We start from the raw sequence: 23,539 nt of genomic DNA on the forward strand, positions 1-23,539 counted from the left end.
TTTTTTTTTTTTTCTTACCTTGTTCATTTTGTCCACTATCCTTGTCCTTCCTGCTAGATGCTTGCTTTCTCCCATATTTCTGCTAACAATGGCCTTTGTTCTTTTCTCCTTGGTCTGATCCAGCCATCTTCCAATATTGCATGATCAGGACTTTTGCTAAGTGTTCCATGGCCAAGTGATGGAAGCCCATATGACTGTTACTTCACAGTGAATATTAACTCCTCTCTAGAGGTGTTTATGTGACTGAATTTAATCCATGGCTAACTGGGAGTTCCACTGCGTTGGGCACTGTGCTAAGCTCGTTATATAGACATTTTCCCCTCATCTTACCCTCCTAATGCATTATGTGGCATGTAATATTATCACCATTCTATAGGTGAAGAAGCTGAGTCACAGTAGGTTAAGTGAGAATGTGCTGGAAAATGCATCATAGTCCAGAATACTGCAGCTGATTCCTATTAAGGCAATTCAAGGGTAGGTTACGCCAAACCCCTGATGAAGTCAATTCTGAAACCAAGCTTCAGGGAGAGGAGTGGTGGAAGAGAGAGCATTCTGAGTTATCTGTTAGCAAAGTGATAGGCCACAGGTGAGGCCATGGGGTGTGTATGGAAGCTGAAAGGCACAGAGCTACAGTCCTGGCTCTGTCATCAGCCCTGGGTGCTTCTCTTCATACTTATTCCTTGGTTTCTTCATCTGCTAAGTGCAATGATTGAACTACTTTATTTCCAACTGTGATAATATGTTGATTATCCAAAGGCAATGTGTTTTGGAAAAGCCAGAATCCAATTTGACTTGAGACATCTGCTCTGCTTCTGCATATGTGAACATGGAACATGGAACCAAGTCTACTGTTTGGACAAGTGGACCAATGGAAGATTTGTCCTGGTGTAGCCCAGGTGTCTTTGACTGGACCTTCCCTACTACACTGGCAGATCTCAACTACAGGATGGCAGCTGGAATGGTTTACTATCATCTATATACCCAACTAAATTCCTTCTTATTGTCTTGCAGTCAGAGACTGCTTAAAATTCTCCCATGCTTCTCCTTTCTTTGATGTGGTACATGCTGGGTAAACATGTTCCATATCCAAAGCCTGAAAATCTGCCTCTACCCAGGGATTTATACAGTGCAGGTCTGATTTAGAGGCTAAGGGGTTTTTCTTATCTCCTGAAATCAGAGATCTTTTGGAAGTAGAGGCCATACTGGAAAGAAATGATGGTGGAATGATGAACCATGGAAGGTGAGAGTTTCTTTTCTACTCAAAAGTATTCCAAACAGCTGGGAAACTCTTGAACCATGTGAGAGTGATGTACCAAGGAACTGGTATGTAACTGGGAACTAAGACCAAGCAGCTAGAGTCATCATCTTCCCTTATTACTTCAAATTCTTTGTTTCTTTTTGAGAGAAACAAAAATGATTAGAGGGTGACTGAAGTTTAAAGAGGGAAGAGGAAAGAATTTTAGTATATAAAAAATTGTGTGTACTTTCCTCACCTAACTCAGAGAGCATGGCTGCTGAGCTTGGAGTGTCCCTGGCTATAAGGTGAATATCACTGATTCCAGGGAGAAGCTAGGGTTCTAGGCTGCTATCCACTTGAATATAACTGAGTGGAGTAGTTAAGCCAGTGGCCCATTACCCTGGACAGAGAACAAAATGAAGCCTCTGTGGTTACTTTCTTTGTACCTCACTGGTACTATAGCAGAGGGCTGTAGTAGAAAGCATTCCAAAGTAGAAATTGAATGACTAGATTCCTCTAGCAGACCCAATATTTTATTAGCAATGGAATCTTGGCCATGTGGCTTTGTCTCTGAGCCGTGTGCTCTCAGATTGTTATACTTGCTTTTCCTATTCCATATAAGATGGTTATGGGGATCAGTGAAGATAATAAATACTGAGATAATGAGCATAGAGAGGCTTAGAATTAGTGGCTTAAAATAATCACAGATATTATGTCACGTAGTTTCAGAAGGTCAAGAATTTGGAGAAAGTTTAGCTGAGTGGTTCAAGTTCAAGGACACTCATGAGACTGCAGGCATCTGAAGGATCTGGTGCTAAGATGGCCTACGCACATGATGAGCAAGTCAGTGCTGTCTTTTGGCAGGAGGCCTTAGTTCTTCACCATGTCGACCTCTGGGTAGGACTGCTTTAGTGTTCGTATGACACAGCAGGCTCCCTCAGATAAGGCCTGCATTAGGATACTCGAGTCAGCCCAATACGGTGTGGAAGGGAACACAGGAACATGAATGCAGGAGTCAAGGATCATTAGAGGTCACTGAGAGGTCGTCCTATAAGTGGTTACTACAGTTTTCATCAGACTTTTTGTTCAATCTGAAAATGTCACTGTAAGTTGGAACTACTGCTAACTTAGGTGATAGGCTTGGCTAAAATTCAGTCTGTCTCTTAGCTCCACAGCTCTGTCTGGACTCTGAACTTTTGGCTCCAAAATGCATTTTTCCAAAAGCCATTAGGGAGAATAGAGGTGGGTAGGGATCAGTGCAGGTGACGGGAGACAGAAGATCAGAAAGTGTCATGGTTACTTAAAAGAGTAGTTGAGTAAGAATTGATAAAGGGTTTAGGACAACTTCAGGACCCAACACCAACAATGTCCCTGCAGAGGTAGTAACAGAATTACCTTTAGCCACAGTTTCAAATTTCCACCCTAGCAGAGCTTTACTCAGTCTTGCCAGCAAAAAAAGCAAATGTAAGCTTCATTTCCTGTGCCTCTTCCTACTTGGCCTCTGTAAAGGGTCAGCCATCCCAGAAATGGTTAGGGAAGGCAGCCAAGGCCGAGTGTGAGGCTCAGGCACCTCCCTCCTGCTCTATACAGTGTATTCTTTTCCCTCACAGTAGTGAAATAAATGATCAGATCTTGCTGGGATTTCTTAAAGTTTTCTTTTTGTGTCTCAGTCAAGATTTTTATCAAATAAAATGTCAAAAAAGAACAATCTTTGAACTTCTATGGTATGTATGTTATACTCTTATTTTTATTTTTTTGGTGGGACTGGGGTTTGAACTCAGGGCTCCATACTTGCAAAGCAGGTGCTCTACCACTTGAGCCACACCTCCAATCCATTTTGCTCTGGTTATTTTGGAGATGATGAGGTCTATTTTTCCTGGCTGGCCTTGAATGGTGATCCTCCCAAATAGCTAGGATTATAGGTTTGAGCCACTATACCTGGCTGTATTTTATATTTAATGAATTTAATTTTATAGGTCTTCATACAATATCAATAGTATTGTCCCCAGAACTTTGAAAGATAATGGCAAGGAGAGTCTACTTGGGGATGACAAAACATTAAAGAAAACAGGCTACAAGATACTATGCAGAATGTTAGATGCTATTTACTGGCTGACTTGGCAGCCATTCTGGTACCTTTCTTCTGCCTACCTCCTACTATAAATGCAGAAATGAGACTATTTGCGTTTTTGGATTCAGCTGGCCATGACAGCTAAAACAAGCAAGACTGGATGGCTCCTTACTGAGTGACACCCATATCCCTTCTATATTCTTTTAAAAAAAATATTAACATGTACATGTTGATGGGGCTCAGTGTGAAATTTCTATACATTCACAGAGCATGCACTGATTAAATCCTCTCCTTTTTCACCCTCCCTTCACATACCTTTCTCAATCTCATATAGACATTATTGTACTTTCAGGGGAACACTTTTTAGTTTTCATATATGAGAGAACATGTGGTACTTGCCCTTCTTGTTTGGCTCATTTTATTGAACATGATGTCCTCCAGGTCCATCCATTTTGCTGCAGATGACAAGATTTCCTTCTTATTTGTGGCTGAATAAAACTCTATTGTGTATAAATGCCACATTTTTTTCTGTTGTCTAGTTTTGATAACAGGGAAATGCTGGTCTCATAGAAAGGGCTCCCTGCTTTTCAATTCTCTGGAATAGTTTGAGAAGAATTGGTATTCTTTAGAACTTTGGAAAAAATTCAGCAGTGAAGCCATCCAGTCTTGGGCTTTTTTTGTTGTTGTTGTTGGGACAATTTTTGTTATTGATTTGATTTCATTACTTATCATTGGTCTATTAGTTTTTAAAAAATCTCCTAAGGGTTCAATTTTGGCAGATCATATGTGTTCAGAAATTTATCCATTTTTCTAGGTTTTCCAATTGGGTAGCATATAGTTTTTCATAATAATCCCTATTGATCCATTGTATTTCTGTCACAAATACAACTGTATTTCAGTTGTAATATCTCCTTTTTCATCTCTAATTTTATTTATTTGGATCATTTCTCATTTTTTCTTTGTTAACCTAGATAAATGTTTGTTGATTTTGTTGTTTTTTAAAAAAACAACTCTTATTTCATTGATCTTTTATAATTTTTAGTCTTTATTTCTGATCTTTGTTACTTATTTCCCTCTACTAATTTTGAGTTTGGTTTGCTTTTCTAAGTCCTTGAGGTGTATCAGTAGGTTGTTTCTTTGCAGTCCTTCCTTTCTTTCTTCCCTTCCCTTTTCTTTCAACTGGGATATTTCAAAAACCTTTCCTTCAAGTTCATATTCTTTCTTCTGCTTGATCTTATTCATTATTGAGACTTTCAGCTATATATTTTTTTCTTTGACTTATTGAGCTCTTAATTTCCAAGGTTTTGTTTGGTACTTTTTCAAAATCCTTCCTGCTTTGCTGTTCTCATTCATATTCTGCATTGTCTTTCTAATTTCATCTAACTATATATCTGTAGTCTTTCAGATTCATTAAGCCTTTTAATAATCAGTCTTTTAAAGTCTTTATCATGCATTTCATCCATGTTACCACCTGTTTGTTCATATTTCTTGTGCTCCTACATTGAGAGTTGTGCATCTGTTGGATCAAGTATCTCTACCACTTTTATGAGGTGTCCTTAGTAAGCTGCTTTCTCCTGGAGATGTACCTTGGACTGCTGGTTTGTTAGGCAAAGCTGGCTTTATTTCCAGCCAGGCACCGTAGGTCTCCCTATAACTTCTTTGGCAGTGATTAATGACTTTGAACTCAGTCCTTATTGAGATAGAGTTAGGGCTAACCACTGTCACTGCAAGCCATGAAAGGGTGAGGACAATCTAGCCATCCAGGCTAGCTGTATGGAGTGCTCACTGTATGGCTACCCCTAAAATGGGAGTGGTGTCTCCCCATTGTGTAATTGGTGGTCTCCTCTGGCATAATGATGCTAGCTAGCATCAACCTGCTGCTAGCGAAGGCCTCCGGTTCTGACAGCCTCAGAAGTGGAGAGGGGCCTAACCCACTTGACCAATCAGTGATGCAGGCCCAGAGACTACACAGGGAGAGGTAGTGGTGGGAACCATGGCAACCCATCTCTGGCCCTCCACCCATCCTGACAATAGTACGTGTTCAGACAAGGAGTAGCAGCAGGAGCTGTGGCATTCCTGCCTCCTCCTTCAGGGGTAGTGTCTGCCCAGGAGTGGTACCTTGGCCAGAGCTGGGCAAGTTGCCCTTGTTGCCTCCAAGGTGTGTGCCCAGTAGTGGGGTGACAACTTATGGAGTTGCTCAAGGGTCCCTCAGAATATCCCTGTTGGCAGGGCAGCAATGGGGTCTGCAGTGTTTCCTTCCTGCCAAGTCAGTAGCAGGTGCCTGGCCTGGCACAGAGGGGAGGGGTGGTGGGAACTGTGTGGGCACATGCCGTGAGTTCTGGCGCTGTTGTGGGTCCCCATGTGGCCAATAACAAGTGTATTCTCAAGGGTAGTGCTCTCTATTCTCTGAGATGCAGCACGCACCCCCTGCTGTGCACTCTGCTAGGCCAAGTTGACCTCCCAAGGGAGCTATTCCCAAACCAGTATAGTGAAATATCTGTGAAGTCCCGGAGATGGGAATGTGAAGGGGTTTCAGACCCCTAGAGCCATCTAAACTACGACAACTCAGTTCCCACAGTGGCTCCTGTCAACAGCATTCCAGGTATTTCTGGGAGGTGATGTGAGGCTCTTTCCCAAAGCCACAAGAATGTGCAGGTTTCAGGTTACTGACCAAAGGGGGCTGTGAGTCTGTGAGGACTGTGAAACTTTCCAGCACCTAGGGTCACCAGCATCCGCTTGATAGTTTTCTCTCCTCCACCCTTTCTCCTGCTAAGAGGAGCCTCTCCTTCCCTGGCTCTGGAGCTGGGGTGGCAGGTGCTGGGGTATTTTGTTTCTTACTGTTGTCCCAGGTGTCTGGATCTTCTTAGCTTCCAGACTCTCTTGTCTTGACTTCCAGTGTTCTCCCAAGGTTGCTTACCTCAAAATGCAAGTAAACATTTGTTATGTTGGTTCTTCTTTGTGGAGGAGGAGGCGAGTGGTGGGCGCCTTTATTCAGCTATCTTGGATTTCCTCTTTTTATATTCTGAGAAGATATCTTGAGTTGTTCTTCTGACTTAATAGTTTAAGTTTCAGTGGCATTCAATTTACAATACTCCATTTTGAAATTTGCTAATAGTATATTTCATCTGATGGCAATTAAATCTGTGCTCAAATGACTTCCTTTTCATAATACAAGCTTCTCTCAGATGTTCAAACTTCATACAAAGATTTTTTTTTTCATTTCCTGGAATCAATTTGTTTTACAAATTTCTGCTCGAACCCTGCTTAAATGTCACCTTTATCCTAATTACTGGACCTTTTTCACATGTTTGGTAATTGGTAGTAAAATTTCTGCAGCAGAAAATATGTGACTACAGGTTGGAAGTATGGATTCTGACATTGTGTGGGTCTGTGTTCAAATGTTTTAATCATAGTCACAGGGCTGAGAGTAAGGAGGTAAGTAAGCTTTTAAAAATTTAAAGCTTGAAATTATTAAAATTTTAACAATCTAAAATTTGATTTATTTTTAGATGAGGGGGCCATTTATTTTTCAGTCATGGGATAAGGCGGCACTTTTATTCTCGCTGTTTTGCAATACTGGGAACTGAACACAGGGCCTTAAGCATACTAGGCAAGCGGTCTACCACTTGAGCCACACTCTGAGAACTTCTGTATTTTTTTTTTTTTTTTTGAGATAGAGTCTTGCTAACTTTGCCTGGATTGGCCTCAAACTTATGATCCTCTGCCTCCACCTCCCAAATAGCTGGGATCATAGACATATACTACTATGTTCAACTAAGGCAGCATTTGTGACACACATAGCCATTGCTTCAATTTATTTATTTTCCTTATTTATTATGATAGTTTTAAATTGACTATAACATCCTCCACTCCTTCCAACTGATTTTGTTTGGCACCTGGTTCAGGGCTGCTTCTGTTCTTCTTAGCAATCATCCTTCTAAGTAGAAGCTGGACGTCAGCTCCATAGTCAGTGGTATGGTAACATCCAGTGCATTTCCTAAAGTTTCCTTAATTTAAGATTGGACTGCTTCCAACCGCCAGTAACATGGAGGGATGACTCATATTAACTTATGCACACCACCTGCTTCCTTTTCAAGTCATTTGTAAGCTACTTGTGTACAGCTGATAATTGCAGGTATCATTAAAAGTTAAATCATGTAAATCCATAAATAAATACTCTAAACTCACCACTTTCTATATGTTTTACTAACACATTATTATCAGTACTCGAGCTTATTTTTTCATCTGTTCTACCTGTATGTTAGCAATATTGAATATTGGTGTGCTCCTGTGCATCTCGTTCCAATTCTACATTCAGTCGTGCCCAGAAGATCTGATGCTTGAGCATTTTTCAGCAACCTTTACCTCTAAGATCATTTTTTTTAAACTGATGGGGGAGTGGAGGGGAGAGGAGGTATGCTCTATGAGATCTGGTAAGGATTTACCCTTACTTACCTCCCAGAGACTTGACCTTCAAGTGCCTTTAATCACATGCTGGTCAAATTTTTCTTGCATCCTGTCTTATTCTCAGATTTTTGCTGGCATTCCTAAAAAGTTTCTACATGCTGATGACATTCCCAAAAGGCCAGAAAATTTGGACTTCCAAAGTTTTGTGGACATTACTAAAATGTATCATTGAAATCTCTCTTTGGGGGATAATATTAAGGAAAAAAAAAAGGTGAGGTAACCTGGTAGTGGAACACTTGCATAGCATGTGTAAGACTTTGTTTTTGATTCCCAGTACTGCTGCACTCACACACACACACACACACACACACACACACACACACACACACACACACACAAACAGTAAAAATAACTAAAGTAGAGCAAGTATATTCCATGGGAGGGTGAGGAACAAAATGTAGTGCCTCATGAAGTCAGGCATCAGATCAGGCTGATGTCTAGATGAGAGTGGAGTCTAGTCCTCATGACTTTGAGTCTTGGCACTGCCAGGGCTGTCACAAGGACTAGAAAAGTTGTATTAACTTTTACTATCTACGTGCCAAAACTAACATCAAGTGTTATGAGAGTCACCACTGTGACACTTCTAGCATAGAAGCAGCGGTTTCTGATGTTGCTGGCCTTTCCTTCTACAGAACTTGCAGAATGACTTTCTAGAGCAGGTTGAAGTGAGAGTAGTCCAAACAAAGGGTACTAAGAAATGGGAGGGGTTCCTTGAGCCTAGCTTAGCCTAACCTTCTTTCTAGAATATTATTCAGTTTCTGCCGCAGGTAAATAAGAAAACACCAGTGTTTATCTGAAGTTTTAAAAATCAAGAATGTTATGTAAAAATCAAGAATGTTATTTACAAAGACCCCTTTGGCAGACTGCTCTCAAATACTGGGGCAAGGGCAATGTTTACCTCTGATTCACCTACAAGCTGCTCCTCTTGGAACACCTGGACTATGAAACATTGCAGCGTCCTCTATTTGCACGGCTCATAGGAAGCTCCATTTTCCTCCAATTATTGGAATTGTCCTTACATATAATTTATTTTCAATAACTTTTCCTTTACCTGCCCCCTTTACTTTTTATGCCTGTTTAATGTTGGCTGCTTTTTTATCTTGTCAAACTTGTGCTTAATAAGTTAAATATATAATATTTCTCAGAATAATTAATAGAGCAACCAACCATGCATGGATCAGTTTTTAGTGTATTGGATTCTCAGCAATCCAATGCTGTGTGTGTAAGATCCAAGAAAAGTAAAATAATATTTTCTGGATGTGGGTGAAAATGAGTAATTATTATATAAATATTTTATCTAAGGTATAATTTATAAGTAAATACATTTAAAAGTAAATACATTTTAGTTGATCTACCATATGTCCAGTCCTCTGCTAAGAACTATAGTAAGTCAAAAGTAGTCGATACAGTCTTTGGGAGCCTAATTTTACGAGATAGGTAAGTTTTACCATTAATCACATTTATTGGCTTCCATTTATTAGATGCCAGGATGTTCTGGGTGCATTCTATATAGCATCTTATTTAATTTCTACTCCCTAGAGATGCTGATAGGTCAGGTTTCCTATTACTGATACCTACGTGGTTCTAATGGGTAGTCAGGATTAAGAATTTCTCATCTAGAACAAAAGGAACAAGGGCAACTACATGCAAATCATTTCCAATGTTCCAAGGCGAAGAGCCAAGTGAGGCCCTGGCATCTGTGCCTGGGTAGGGAGGATGACAATGACCTGTCTGGAGCTGAGGTATGTGATGTCAGGTGTCTGAAACACCTGCAGCACGGGAACCACTGATGGGGACATTCACTTCTCAATAAAGCTTTGTCAAATGAATCAATAATCCATCATCAAAGTCTTAAACTCATGGGTCCAAAGAAATAATTCACTGCTGCCAGAACTATTTAAAGCCCCAAATCATGTGCACAGGGCCTGGTTTCACATTACAGTAAATATGAAATAAAGTGACGAGCACATTTTCTCCATTGTGATAAAGTTATCCATATTTCTTGGTTTGTGAGGGCTTTGACTATAAATCATTGAGCTCTGAAATGAAAGCTCCATAAATAAATTGGTTCCAGTGGGTTAGTCGTACAACGGATGGTGTATTTTCCAGTCAAAACCATAATTCTAATGAGCCGTGCCAGTGATGAATGGAGCTCTCTTGTAACTTTGTTCTTAATGTGGTGAGTGGTGATACTGCAGGTTGAGTGTCCTGTTCTGGTATTATAGGCCAAACCTTTACATGTGTCAAGTCAGGTAGTGCTTCAGGATTTCTTACTTAACAGCAAGTTAAGCCTGAGGTCATGCTTCAGTCTGTTGTGATTGAGTGCTGCAGAGAGAAGGGAATTTCTACATTTCCTTCTGGAAAGCAAAGTGCAGATAAGCATGTTGGTGGCTACTCATTCATCCTTGGGTGTTTTTTTTTTTTTTTCTTCCAAAAGCATCTCAGCAGTTTTCTGTCGAACTGATTTATGACATCAATACGAAGCTGGAGGTTACAAAATGGTATCTTTTGAGAAGATAATCTGAACTTTGGAGAGTGAACAATCAATTCTATCTATTTACACTAAAGATACCACCACAGAATTATCATTTTTATATAGCTGTTTTAAGGAACAAGTTCAGAAAAAAGAGGATTGTAAAAATGGGCTGACACTCTCAGATCTGAACAGACTATGCTTAGCCACCTGCACCCCCTACCTCATAATGGAGGACTTGGCAGGCCACCTTCTCTTAAGTTCCTCCTGCTGTAGATAAATGGTCAAAGGTCATTGCCCCTTCACACTGTTGAGAACTCAGCTGCCAATTTTGATTTGCCTAAAGTGTGGCTTGTAAGGTATCAGCAAGACAACCAGACCTGTTTTCCCTTGACCATCTCACTGACAACACTCAACGAATTGCAGAGTGGTCCGCAGGCAGGTTGTGGGTTAGAATTGTGGCCGGATTGTAAATGGAGTAGTGGAGGGGTGCGGGGTGTAGTTTCATTCATTCCACCAAACCCCAGCATATGCTGTAGAAGGCTCAAGATGAACCAGACCCAGACTTTGGTTTCACCGCTGGAGGCCCAGATAGGTGACATGAGTTGGTCAAGCTCCCATAGCTGGGACAGAAGTAAAACCAGACTGGATCTCCTAAACTGCAAATAGCCTATTTTCTTTACTCTGTGGAGTCTGTACTATGAAAATACATTGCTCAGAGCAAGCTCTGGCTTGAAGCAGATGGCCTAGGCGCTCTGCTTTGTGCTTTAATCTGCTGCAAGTTGTCTCACATCTGCACTTCAGTTTTCTCATCTATACAATGGGATAATCTCTTCTATTTCATATGATTGTGGAAGAAGTCAGATAAGGCATAGGAAGAGATCAATAGATAGTAATCTCTCGGTGTATCAATCAGAGGCCAGTCAGGAAGAGATATTTGTCATGTGCCACATGACTACTTTTAGCTACCTATGACATGTACAATGTTGGTCCCATAAAATAGCAGTGGCGCTGAAAAATCCTACCACCAACTGTACAAAAATACAGCATGTGCAATTATGCACAGTACCTAATAACTTGGTACTGATAAGAAGTCACTGGCTTATGTAGTTATACTATTTAATTATTCTAGAGTGTACTCCTATTTATAAAAGAGTTTTCTGTAACACAGTCTGCTGCGTTCCACCAATAGCAGACTCAAACCTTTCCTTTTCACTGGCTCTCTTGATTGCACGATTTCTCTTGAACTTGATGTAATCTTGTATTCATTATGGCCCTAGGAGCAATGGCTATACCATGTACTCAAGCCATTCCACTCAGGTGTGTATACAGTCTGTGATGTTAACACAATGACAAAATCACCTAAGGTGCATTTGTCAGAACTATCCCTGTCATAAATTCAAGATTGTACTTCTAGCTCTTACAGATAGAACTGAATAGAATTACTCAGCTGATGGGAGGTTTCTGAAACTGAAAGGGGGTGGTGAGGGAAACCAAGCCTTAGCAGCAGCTTGAGGCTGCAACAACCCCTTGCATGGGGGGAAGCAGTGTTGCCAGAGCCTTGGACTGCACAGAACTGAAAGTGAGGGTCCACTGCTGTGCCTGCAGTCATGGAAGAGACTCCCTTCCTACAAGGCAGAGCAAAGGACCTGGGTGGTTCTGTCACGACACACAGAGCAGGGAAAAGGTAGAAAGGAATCTCAAAGCTACTGCCATTCTCAACAGATGCTCGTCATTGTTGCCAGCAAGGTAATTATTTGTGTGCCCTGTTACCTCCACCACTAGATTACATCTTCTTTGTCCAAGATCCTCACTGTACCTATCTGTAAGTGTGGCATACATACAAGGTAGCATGGTCGTAAGTTCAATCAACAACCAAAACAGAGGGAAAATTATTGTGGAGTAAGAGGGCTTTTTTTTTTGTGGTAGTGGGGTTGGAACTCAGGGCCTCACATTTACTAGGCAGGTACTCTATCACATCCTTAGCAAGAGTTCCTTCTTGACTAGACAACAGAATGTAAAACCTGTATTTGGGATGTAGCTTAGCCCTCTTTACAGCCCCATGCCACACCATTGCATCTTGTCCTTGCAATATGTGTTTGATATATATGCAAAACTGTACAAGACAGACAAAACCAGAGACCATCAAAACCCACAGTTGCTACAGGGCATTTATTAAGGTTTGGGGATGAATGGTGGAGGTGGGGAGGGGTGGAAAGACAGTGTTTTCTTAAAGTAAGAATATGCCTCGAAATGACATCACCTAGGTGTAGGTCCTTTTTGTCATTAAGGATGTAGTAAAATTAGGTAAATAATATTGAGCACGTTTGTGTGACAGCACAGTGGCCTTACTTTACAAAAAGGGAGACAATGGAATGAAAGGGGCTGGGGAGTTCACAGAAGCAAAAATGACAATTATAATCCCAAAGTGACAGAGCAGTTTAGAAATATGTCTTAGGTGATAATTGAAGTTTTAACCCAAAACTTAAGTTTCAAAACAACCTTTATTCTGTTTGAAGACCTAATACAATGCATTAAAGCAACTTAAAACAAGACATAGCTCCACTGAATCTATAACTTGAACAAAAAGTCAAGGAGGCACGCTCCCCCCCCCACCCCCACCCCAGTTGCCTTGTAAAGGCAAAATTACAACTGACCATGACATCCTCCCTCTCGTCAAAAGACCAACTTTTTTTTTATCAATGTTATATAAACAGATTTGTAAAAACATTGAACAGATTGTAGCTTTAAAAAATACACACGTATAAATGAATTGTTTTTGTTTTGCCTTTTTTTTTTTTTTTTTAATAGCAGCATCCTGGGCAGCTAATGCTATCTCATGGTGACAAGTTAATGTTAAGTTGGACAGTCTTTCCAATGAACCAATTCCGTTTCCTCCTCACCCATAACACTAGTATCTTACATGTCTACATTTCTAAACAATAAGAATTTGGCATTTTGGAACTTTGTCCCATGTGAGGCATTTGTGCTTTAAACTGCCCCTTTCTTAAAGGACCCTAAATTCAAAACAGCAGGGTCTGCCTTCCAACTGACTTGAATACCATGCATAGCAAAAGCACAGTTGTTAAAACCAGCAGAATTTTTCTCCCAATAAGGAACATCAGTAGGACTTCCCAAACACGTTACTAGTTCATAACCAGCTACATGACAAAGCAATTGGTTCCCCACAGTGACAGCTCACATAAACACATTTTGACTTGACGTACTGAATAAGCGAGTCATCTAGTCCTGCTCCCTAAAAGGAGTAACTTCTAAAAACAGAAAAAAAAGTCAAAGAATTATGAACTTCTCACTTCACTTGCAAACATTTTTCACCTTTATAAGACAAAACAAAGCAACCTTAAAGAAAAAAACAACCCATACACAGATACAAGAACTGTACTAGACATTTGCTTGTTATGTACTTAAACTCAACAACTGTGGATCTGCTTTGGCTGAAAGGTGTACTGGAAACCCAGTCCATGCACATATACATATATACATATACCCAGGGCTGTGAAGTTGTCAAATGTTGCGAATACATGCTTTTTGCCTTTTACCATGGTCATGATCGCTCTTGTGTGGAATATGGGGTCCAATGTTCCCACTTCTCTTGTCCTATCACAGCCTCTGCAGCTTAGCTCTGGCTTTGTCTTTAGGATGCTACATTAGGCGGGAAAAACCGATGCAAGGATAATAACCTATCAGGAGTAACTCTGCTGTATTCATCCAAATTTGTGAGCCACTCAGTGTTGTTAAAAGATGACTACCTGATGGAACCCACAGAGCCCTGATGGTCAAACCTCTAGAAGGACAAAGTGAGCATGCTACCCTGTAATCACAAATAATCACTGTAATCAGCAGAATGGGTGTGACATAACTCATTGTCTTGTGGAACAATGATTCCTGCCTTCTGTTCAATGAAAAGCCTATTGCACTTATGTTTATGAGATAAAAAAAAAAAATGCGGCAACTGCCTAAATTGCATGTCATCTTGCAAAAGAGTGTGGAAGCAAAAACATTAACAGAACTGTAGCTTTTAATGAGACATTCAATCTCGGATCTAATTCAGAAAGTGAAGTTATTGGTAGTTAACAGCATAGACGATGTGGTACCAAAACAAAAACGAACCACAAATCTAGTTTACAACTACTAGTAACTGTTAGCTTTATGTGATGTGGCAGGATGTCACCGCCAGAAGTTGTAAAGGAAAGATACAGACTAACCCCAGAAAATCCTCACTAGTCTGGTGATGAGAGGGAGATGACAGATCAGAAGAGTCAAGTTGGAGGGCTGGCAGTCTGGTTGAAGACTGACTTTTGCTCTTGAGGATGAGTAGTTTCATGGAAGAAAATTAATACATTCTACAGACTCAGCTGCTGGGCTGATTCTTCCAAAAGATTTTTAAAAGGAACAACATTAAAAGACAAAACAAAACCTACCCTCACCTTAGTATTTGAAGGGAAGAGAAATAAAGCTGTGGGTAAGTCTGATACTGACAAAGGAAAACTGAAAATACCAGGGCAGCGAGCAAGATTATCATAGCCATCACTGACAATTCCTGTAGCATTCAACAGCTGTTGCACATGTGACAGGGAAGGAGGCCCTCACTCTCACCCTAAATTGGACAGATGATGCTACAAACCCCCCTTCCTTTCCCCGCAGTGAAGTACAGCACACACAAGCATTTAGATGAATGGGCAGGACTATCATTTGGATTCCTGTGATGACCAGGACTGTAACAAGCTCCGCCTGGTCCGCAGCAAGGACTGTAGGCTTGCGTCTACTTGCTTGATGTCCTAAATTGAACAGAAAGCTAGGAAAATAATGAACATTCAATTCAAAGTGTTTTTTTCAGATCCTGCCTGTTTTGTCTAAAATTAATGTCGGCTGGTTGTCGTGACTAGCCCAATGCTAAAAAATCAGAAAGAACACAATTTCTAAATGTAGAGATTCTACCTTGAAACCAGAGGGATAAACAAAGGGGAGCACTGTTTCAGGAGCCCCAAAACAAACTCTCAGCACTTACTCCCTAAGAACTGACATATTTGACCAGCTGCATAGTTAACAGTAAGTTTGTAATTATCATTAATTGATAGCAACTAGCAAGTCAAAGTGGGAAAAGTCTGAAGTTATTATAAGTAACTTCACTCTAGCTATTCACCACTTTTCTGTAATCATGAGAAAGTGCACGCCACCTTGCCACCCCTCCCACCACCCTGCCTGTTACAACCCTTGGCTACATCCCCCTTCGCTAGATCCAAGAGGTCCACAATTCATTATGAAATAGACATTGCCAGGTACCGTATTTTAAGAGTCTTAAAACAACAAGGTTGGACTCAGCGATACTTTGTCATATTCATATATCTTTTTCTTTTTTTTATTGAATAAAGCAGCTTTGAAGCTTATCAGGCACTGCCCAACAAAACATATAGTCCAAAAAAAAAAAAAATCTGTTATGAACTTTTTAACCTTGGGCTAATAGCCAAGTACTCTGTACAAGAAAAACTGTAAAATATTTCATAGTTTTAATTCTGAAGCCATTTTTTTAAATTGGCATTCTGTACATTTCTTCTTTTTTAAAAAAGGAAAATAACAAAATGAATTATTAACAAAAATTGGGGACAATATTTTCAAGCAACAAAAAATGGGGTAAGGGAAGCTTATTCTGAAGGTCCATTTTAAACTGGTGACAACATAATAAAAATTAAGGATTGCATAGCACTGTGCATTTAGCCTACAGCAAAACGAAACAGAAGCTATTTGGTATTGATACAAATCCATCTATTTGATAGTTAGCCATCCAATATTATGTACATATTTTAGATAATGAATGTCATTTTAAGTCCTGTTTTCCAAGCTCCATTTTTCTGTTGGTGGGTTTGTTTTTGTTTTGACAAATTTAAACAAAACACTTTCCGGCACTTTGCTACAACAGATTTCTCTCTGAACATCCATGAACTGAAGTTCTCCTGAAGTGTCCCTGGTGAGCAGAAGCGCCTTTCTGCTACATATTGTTCGTTGTTAGAAAATGAGATAATCCACAGTGCGACGTGTCTGGGTCTACCACGCACAGCGACACCCAGGCTAAACCAGGCTGGACCGAGCTTCTCAGGCACGGGCTCTTTAGCCCTATCTACCTTCCGGTCTCCAAAGTCCCAACTTTGAGCTGGTAAAGCTTCAGAAAGCATTAACAAGCACCATGGTTAAAGGCCTCTTTGTCCCTGCACGCAGAGATTTTTGCATTTCTTTTCTCTTTGTGTTGGTTGTGTGTTGTGGCTTTAAATTAAACCAAAAAAAAAAAAAAAGAAAGAAAAAAAGGATAAGCAGTCCAGGTTAGAAACATCTGATCACCAGCAGCCCCAGGCTGCGTGCCTTCCCCTACTTCTTTTTTGTCCAAGAAAGCTCTAGTCCCATCTGCAGGCAGACAGCTTCATTTCTGCAGCTCAATTCACAGGTCAGGCTGGAGAGGAGCCCTTTGCTTTCCAGAGGCCTCGGGCGTGGAAGGTCAGAACAGGATCAGAGGGTCGCAGCTTCATCGCCTCTGCTGTGCATATACCGGGTATGCCAGTGTGACGTTGAGAGAGTCATTGTGCTGCACGAGGGAGGTGTGTTGGTAATGTAGCACCAGTTCCTTCAGGGAGCTGTACAGGTTGTAGGGCTCAGCAAAGCCATAGCCAGTCGCTGTCTTGTTAATGACACAATGCTTGACTTCGCCATCCACCCTGGATGAGGAGAGAACACAACCACCTCTTAAGCTGGTCCTGGACAAGCCACAGCTCCACCATGTTTTTTTTGTTTTAACAAAGCCATCATTATGAAAGAGCACAGTCTGTGGGTCCATCTCAACCTGGGTGAAGAGTCCCAATGTATGGGCTCTTTCACTTATTTACTGCTTGAATGACTTGAGTAGGGGCAATCTCTTGGGCCAACTCTACTGAGCTGCTGTATTTTCATCTTTAAGATAGTTTAAAAGGAGGACACGAGTAATATGTATGTAATAGGGTTCCTTTAAGAGATGAAATGGGGTGGTTGGGTGCCAGTGGCTCACGCCTATAATCCTAGCTACTCAAGCGGCAGAGATCAGGAGGATCATGATTTGAAACCAGCTCTGGGCAACAGTTTGGGAGACCCTATCTGGAAAAGACCCAACACAAAACAGGGCTGGTGGAGTGGTTCAAGTGGTAGAGTGCCTACTCAGCAAGACTGAGGCCCTGAGTTCATACTCCAGTTCACCTTCCCCTCAAAAAAGAAACAAAATGGTAAGATGTAGGCATGGTGCTTGCAAGGGTGCCTGGCAGGTGGCGAGCATGCGACACATGGCAGCTTCCAACCTTTATGGTCCTGTTATTAGTGTGGCCATGCAGTCAACTGCTGGGTGACTATTTCCTCAATTGTAAACATTAACAGGATTCTTTTAGCCATCTCAGGCTACATAACTCTCCACCTCTGAATTTGCTCTATATTCTCTTATTTCCTTGTCCTTACTCAAGAGAATAGCTTCTGTCCTGGAGGAATAGAACCTCTCCCTACTAGAAGATTCACTTTGTTTGTTTGAGACAGGGTGTTGCTATGGTAAGTTCATATGGTAAAGTTCAACCTGGGTTCAACCCAGGTTGGTTTTGAACTCATGATCCTGCTGAGTGCTGGGATTACAGAAGTTCACCACCATACCCAGCCTTCCAAATTCACTTTTCTAAGCACTCCTCAAACTATTAAGAAATAAGCAAAAAGAAAATATGAACTATGACAGAAGTATGTCTTGGGTATATCTCCAACGGACAGTGATGGGGGTTCCTTCCTCTTGTTGATGTATCTGTTCCTAAAGGTGTAATTTATGTACTAGTGGTACTCTTACATAAATTCCTTCAGAGTCTAACTGTATGATCCTTAAGAGGCAAAAAAGGGTGAGGACAGACATAGCTACTTCCATTTTAAAGTTGAGAAAAGAAGATTTAAGGACTTTTCGTGATTAATTTGTCCCAGAATTGGAACTCAGCCCCAATCTTCCTAATGGGTGGCAGGTTCCATTACACCTTATTAACAGACGCTGCTGGCTAAACTTTAAAATGACACTGTCTAGGGCTGGGAGCTTGGTTCAGGTGGCAGAGCATCTGCCTAGCAAGTGCAAGGCCCTGAGTTCAAATTCCAGTACTGCAAAAAAAAAAGAAAGAAAAAAATTGTCTATCTTCTACATTACTGTACTTTAAAATTATTCAAAGCTAGAATTTTAAAAATTATTCCCAATGAACGAATGAATGAAATATTAAGAAAGCTTGCTGGAGACACATACACCACAGAGCAGGCATAACAGCCCTGCTTACTGCTCTCCCGGACCAGGAAAGTGCCATCCCGCTTCCCCCGCAGTAGGGTTTCAGCTTTGTTCCGGTTGCTGCTTCCAACGTTCCACGTCTTCTCGTCATGGTGGGGCAGATCCTCATCGTCCTCCACCAGCGAATACTGGCTGCATAGGCAGAAGAGAAGGCTTCTGAATGAAGAGTGGGGGAACCATAGTCGGCCCCAGCATCTCCCCTAGGAAGGGTCCTTTGTCACCCCCACCTAGTTCCTGTCCCACTCTTCCTAAGCAAGTCAGACCAGCCAACTCAGCCCTGTGTCTCTGACCTACTTTTCTTCCAATTCAACTCTCCTAGACAAAAAGTTAGCAATAAGTTATACTACCTCTGTGTTAAAGTCAGCAACCACCTGCCAGGTACCTGGGCAGATGGGAAAGGTACTAAACAACTTTGTTTATCTAGTTTAGATCAGGAAATTAATTGACTAGGAAGATTGCCAGTTCTCAAATAATTTGAACCAAACATACACTTAACCTTCAGAATAGTCTAAATATAACCTTTTTTTTTTTTTTCCAAAAAATATTTGGGGATTTTTCAGGTGTTCAGGGCCATCATTATGGACATGCAGGGCCATTTTTATACAATTATGGGTAAAAAGTAAATGCAAGTTCTCCTTAGCTAAACTTTCCTTCTTCTAAATTCTATGTAATAACACTGAGTTTATCTATTTTCTCCTATGAGATGTTCCAAACTGAGTAAAATCCCTTGCTTGTTATAAAAACACGGTAAGTCACACATTTTCCTAAAACGAGAAAAATCTTTTTCTACCTCCCATTTTTACTAACTACTTACTCTTCGGTGTTTTCATTGCCCAGCCACTCGTTCAACTTCTTTTGCCGAACACCTTTTTGAGTCAGCCACCTAGAAAACAGTTTTGGGGGAAAAAAAAAAGGCATTAATAACTCACTGTTAATTTTAGTAATTCTCAATCATTTACTTCCAGGCTCCACTTTGAACACTTACATCAAGTACTGGTCTCTCGTCTTTCTCAGCTGGATGAGGTCGGGCTTAATGCTGTTCATACGTTTGTCAATCTCTCGATACTCAGCTGCCTGCTTCTTCAAGTCTTCCTCCAACCTTCTTCTGCTGTCAATAATTTCACTGATTCGAGACTTTAGCTTATCATAGTTATGCATAATCCTATAGTAAGAGAAATGGATCTGTAATTACCTGGGTAGATCATGTAGGTTCTCCCAAATTTATGAAACTTTATTTGCACCATAGCTTCCTGGCAGTTTTCCTTGGGTGAACAATGTTTTTCTCCTCCTGTCATTTTTTAATTGGAAGCAAGATCATCTGCGTAAACAGTTTTAAATTTTTTGTGATTCCTAGCACAAGGATAATGAAAGTGCTCATGGCTCACCCACCTCTGGATTTCTTTCTCATTTCCTTCTCGTTTAAACTTTTCTATGTATTCTTTGCTGTACCGCTCCTGGGTTTGGCACTGTTCTTCAAATATTTTTATAGTTTCATTAAATGCTTCAATAGCTGTTCTTTTCATCTGGATTTCCTGAAAGAGAATTTTAATAAGATAGTGTCAGACCTTCCATGGAACCATTTTTTATCTCGAGTTAGTCCCAGCACATTTGATCTGTATCATTACCTAGCTTGTAAGTATAGTTGCTCCTGAGTGTCATAGGGGATTGGTTCCAGGACTCTCCTCAGGCACCAAGCTCTATCTGCAACTGCTCAAGTCCCATTTATATACGGATGTAGTGCTCCACCTCCTGTACAATCAACCATCTCTAAATACTTATCCCTGATCCGATGTAAACGCTATGTAAATAGTTGTTGTATGGTATTGTTTAGGGAACAGAAACAAAGAAAAAGGACTGTACATGTTCAGAGGATGCGGGACCCATGGATATGGAGGGCTGACTACACTGCGTTGGCAGGGTGGGACCCGAATTCACATAACGCCATTAAAATAGAATTTCCTCAAATCTATGGGAAATGATTATAGTTTTCATCTTGTAAAAAAATCATTTCAGTTTACAGCGTTCGTATTGCCTTCTCTCTAGCAATCCCAGGCCACAAAGACCTGGAGAGGCTCAAGACTGACCACAGTCAATGTCACCTCTCCTCACAGCAGGGTGTATGATTGTGAGACCTCCATCTCAGAGACTAGACAAGTCTGTGACATATACAGTTACACTTACAGAATTCTAATCAGGAATTATATTGAATCAACTTAAAACTCAGTGACCCCTTCAGTTATCATGTGAACTTAATTCATTATTCTGATAACTACAGGCTTCCTTTAAAAGGTTTAGGTTCCATGTTGAAAAGCAACAATGACTCACAAATGAATGATCTCCCTCCCCTTCACTCCAAGTCTCAGCTGTTTGTGTCTTTCCTTCTTTTAAAGCTGAAGATAACATGTGTTAGGGTTTTCATAGACTGACTAGACTCAGAGTTCTGAACTTTTAGTTCAATTTTCACAGACAACTCACCTGGGAAGTACGGGTATATTCTTCATATAATCTATCATATTCCCGACTTTTTTCTTGAAACTGAGCGTTATATTCATGTAATTTTTTCCCTACAGCTTCAATATTATCTTCTTTGACAACTTGATCCTGAAGGATTAGAGGAAAAACATTCAGTTAATATAAGGTATCTAATCTAATAACAATTAACAAAATAGCCAACATGTAAAGAAAATTTGACTTGCTAATTGTTTTAACAATTATAAAATTGCAGTTTTGTGTTCTAGTATAAAGTTTTTCAAACCGGATTTCATGTAATTTGTCTGCTTCAAAATGTTCTTTAAATTTTTTTTTTCTCTTCTTTTTGTTTTTGAGACAGAGTCTTGCTATGAAGCCCAAGCCAGCCTCAAATTCATGATTCTTCAGTCGCCCAAGTGTTGGGATTATAGGCATGAATCAGTATGCCTGGCATAGTTTTCTAAATTTGAAAGTATCTGTCTATAGTTTCATGATAATGTGAGCAATTCAATTTTGATTACCTGTTGGTATTTGGATACTGGATACAGTAATTTCACATCCAGTTTGGGATTGTACTGAGCTAGAGATTCATTCCGGTAGTGGTTTATTAATTCAACCACAGAGTTGAAGGTTAATGGGTCAGAGAAGCCATATTTTCCATCCCGGTGAAATATTTTGATTAATTTGTTATTTCCTCCTTTCCTGTAAATACAGCATAAAAATAATGGTATTAAATTTCCTAGTAAAGAAATGTTTTCATGTCAACTTGAATACACCAATTTCAGCTGCACTCCCTGACTCACCTTAGTGTAAGAGTATAATCGCCATGCATTTTAGTTGATGCGTCTCGTACCAAAAAGGTCCCATCTGCTGTGTCTCGAAGTTTTTCATTCACTTCTTCCCTGAAATGCACAGAAAGCAAGACCACGCTTACCTGGAGGATTCAGTAATCATACATTTTATGTTTTTTCCCAGTTATTTATTTTTATGGTGCTGGGAAAGAAAGCAGGGCTTTGCACATGCTAGGCAAGTGCCCCACCACTGCGGTAAACCCAAAGCCCTGACAGACTTTATTTTTTAGAGCAGTTTCAGGTTCATAGCAAAACTGAATGGGGAAGACAGGGAGTTCCCATAATACCTACCTACTGCTCCCACAGATTAGCATCTAGACATTGCATTTCAGAGCTTACTAGTCATTTCTTCTGTTTATATAGAAATGTTATCAATTCTAATCTCATTAAGAATAGCTACATGAGAAATTTTTTAAAAATGCACCCACTTTCCCTATTGGTATCTGTAGTACAATGTTTTCATTATTATTATTATTATTGTTGTTGTTGTTGTTGTTGTTGTTTTTACCAATCTCTAACAAATCAACACAGAAATTCATGATCCCAAAAGGCCCTTCACCCCAAGCCCCTCACTCTCATCCCAACAAAGCTAGCAACAATAACAACAACAAAATGCCATTTTATTTTACTGTGTTTAAGACCATACAATTCTTAAAGTTCTGCTTACTAGAGAGAAAGTCTTTACAATTTGCCTTTAGGCCGTGCCCTGTCACCTGGTGCTTCTCTGACATCTCTGTCAACAGTGAAACTTCCGGGGTATTTAATTTCCTGTGGCATCCAGCACCCACAGTTCTCCAGTGCTCAGTGACTTTTCTGGTCGTCTTTGGAAGAGAAACAACCATGCTTCATGCTTATGTTGGATGCAATCCTAAAAATGGAACTCAGCAAGCTGGTGCTTTTCTTTCTCTTCATCTAAGCCTCTCTGTATCTATTATTTCTGCGGCCTTACCTTGAGATATCTCCCCAGTACCATTCAGCATCTTGTAAGGACATGTTGTTGTTCATACCGTTGTTGGCTACCGCAGTGGGTTTGGGTGGCTTGGGGGGCAGTGCTGTAGGCAAAGCAGACAGGAAAAGTGAGGTGCAATGTTCCTAGTGGATACTGAAAATTAGATCTGAACTTCTTTTGATAAATAACATTTCCATTACAACAAAGAAAAAGTAGAGCAACTGAAAGAGACACTAGCAGTAACTCACACTTCCATGAATCATGGAAGATAGTCTTTAAAGGAAATCATTTAGAGTATGGCTCAAAAAGACACAAAACTGAAAAGGAGACAAGAGAGTGTGACAGAGAGAGACACAGAGAGAGAACCGTAGAGACTCACAAGTGAGGAAATTTCAAAGTAAATCCAGAGTCATGGCATTTCTAAGTCTATCTTTTAGGTCTATTAAAGTTGTATGTCCAGTCAAATCCATTTAAAGTAAGAAATTATGAATATATGGGCAGCAGGAATACCATGAGTTGGCTTTAATGCTCTCTTATTTAATTGTAAAAGACAAATGTGGTGTCTCTCTGTCCTGCACAAATGCTGTTGCAGTAATTCAAAAGGGAGAAAAAAACCTTCATCTTTAGCAGCATGCTTTAAGAGAAGGAATTGGGTTTCTCCAATCTTAGTATTTCAGGCACTGTTCTGCC

General features: G+C 40.4%; 1 protein-coding gene across 6 annotated transcripts in view; it reads right to left on the reverse strand.

Annotated features, from left to right (window-relative positions):
* Nucleotides 1-13,021: 13,021 nt before the first annotated feature.
* Nucleotides 13,022-23,539, reverse strand: part of Pik3r1 (phosphoinositide-3-kinase regulatory subunit 1) — a 79,330-nt gene continuing 68,812 nt past the window's right edge. For 5 of the 6 annotated variants that reach the window (XM_074077357.1, XM_074077358.1, XM_074077359.1 and 2 more), the window contains 9 exons: nucleotides 22,850-22,952; nucleotides 21,853-21,951; nucleotides 21,571-21,751; nucleotides 21,056-21,181; nucleotides 19,970-20,112; nucleotides 19,566-19,742; nucleotides 19,395-19,463; nucleotides 18,542-18,712; nucleotides 13,022-16,973 (listed from right to left, as the gene is read on the reverse strand). In XM_074077357.1, coding sequence (XP_073933458.1) covers nucleotides 16,784-16,973; nucleotides 18,542-18,712; nucleotides 19,395-19,463; nucleotides 19,566-19,742; nucleotides 19,970-20,112; nucleotides 21,056-21,181; nucleotides 21,571-21,751; nucleotides 21,853-21,951; nucleotides 22,850-22,952 — 1,259 coding nt within the window. In that variant the 3' untranslated portion in view covers nucleotides 13,022-16,783. Of the gene's footprint in view, nucleotides 16,974-18,541; nucleotides 18,713-19,394; nucleotides 19,464-19,565; nucleotides 19,743-19,969; nucleotides 20,113-21,055; nucleotides 21,182-21,570; nucleotides 21,752-21,852; nucleotides 21,952-22,567; nucleotides 22,656-22,849; nucleotides 22,953-23,539 lie in introns of those variants that run through there. The other variant, XM_074077361.1, reaches the window with a different exon arrangement.

The sequence above is a fragment of the Castor canadensis genome, chromosome 6 (assembly GCF_047511655.1).
Source record: "Castor canadensis chromosome 6, mCasCan1.hap1v2, whole genome shotgun sequence".
In the NCBI taxonomy this organism is placed as follows: domain Eukaryota; kingdom Metazoa; phylum Chordata; class Mammalia; order Rodentia; family Castoridae; genus Castor; species Castor canadensis.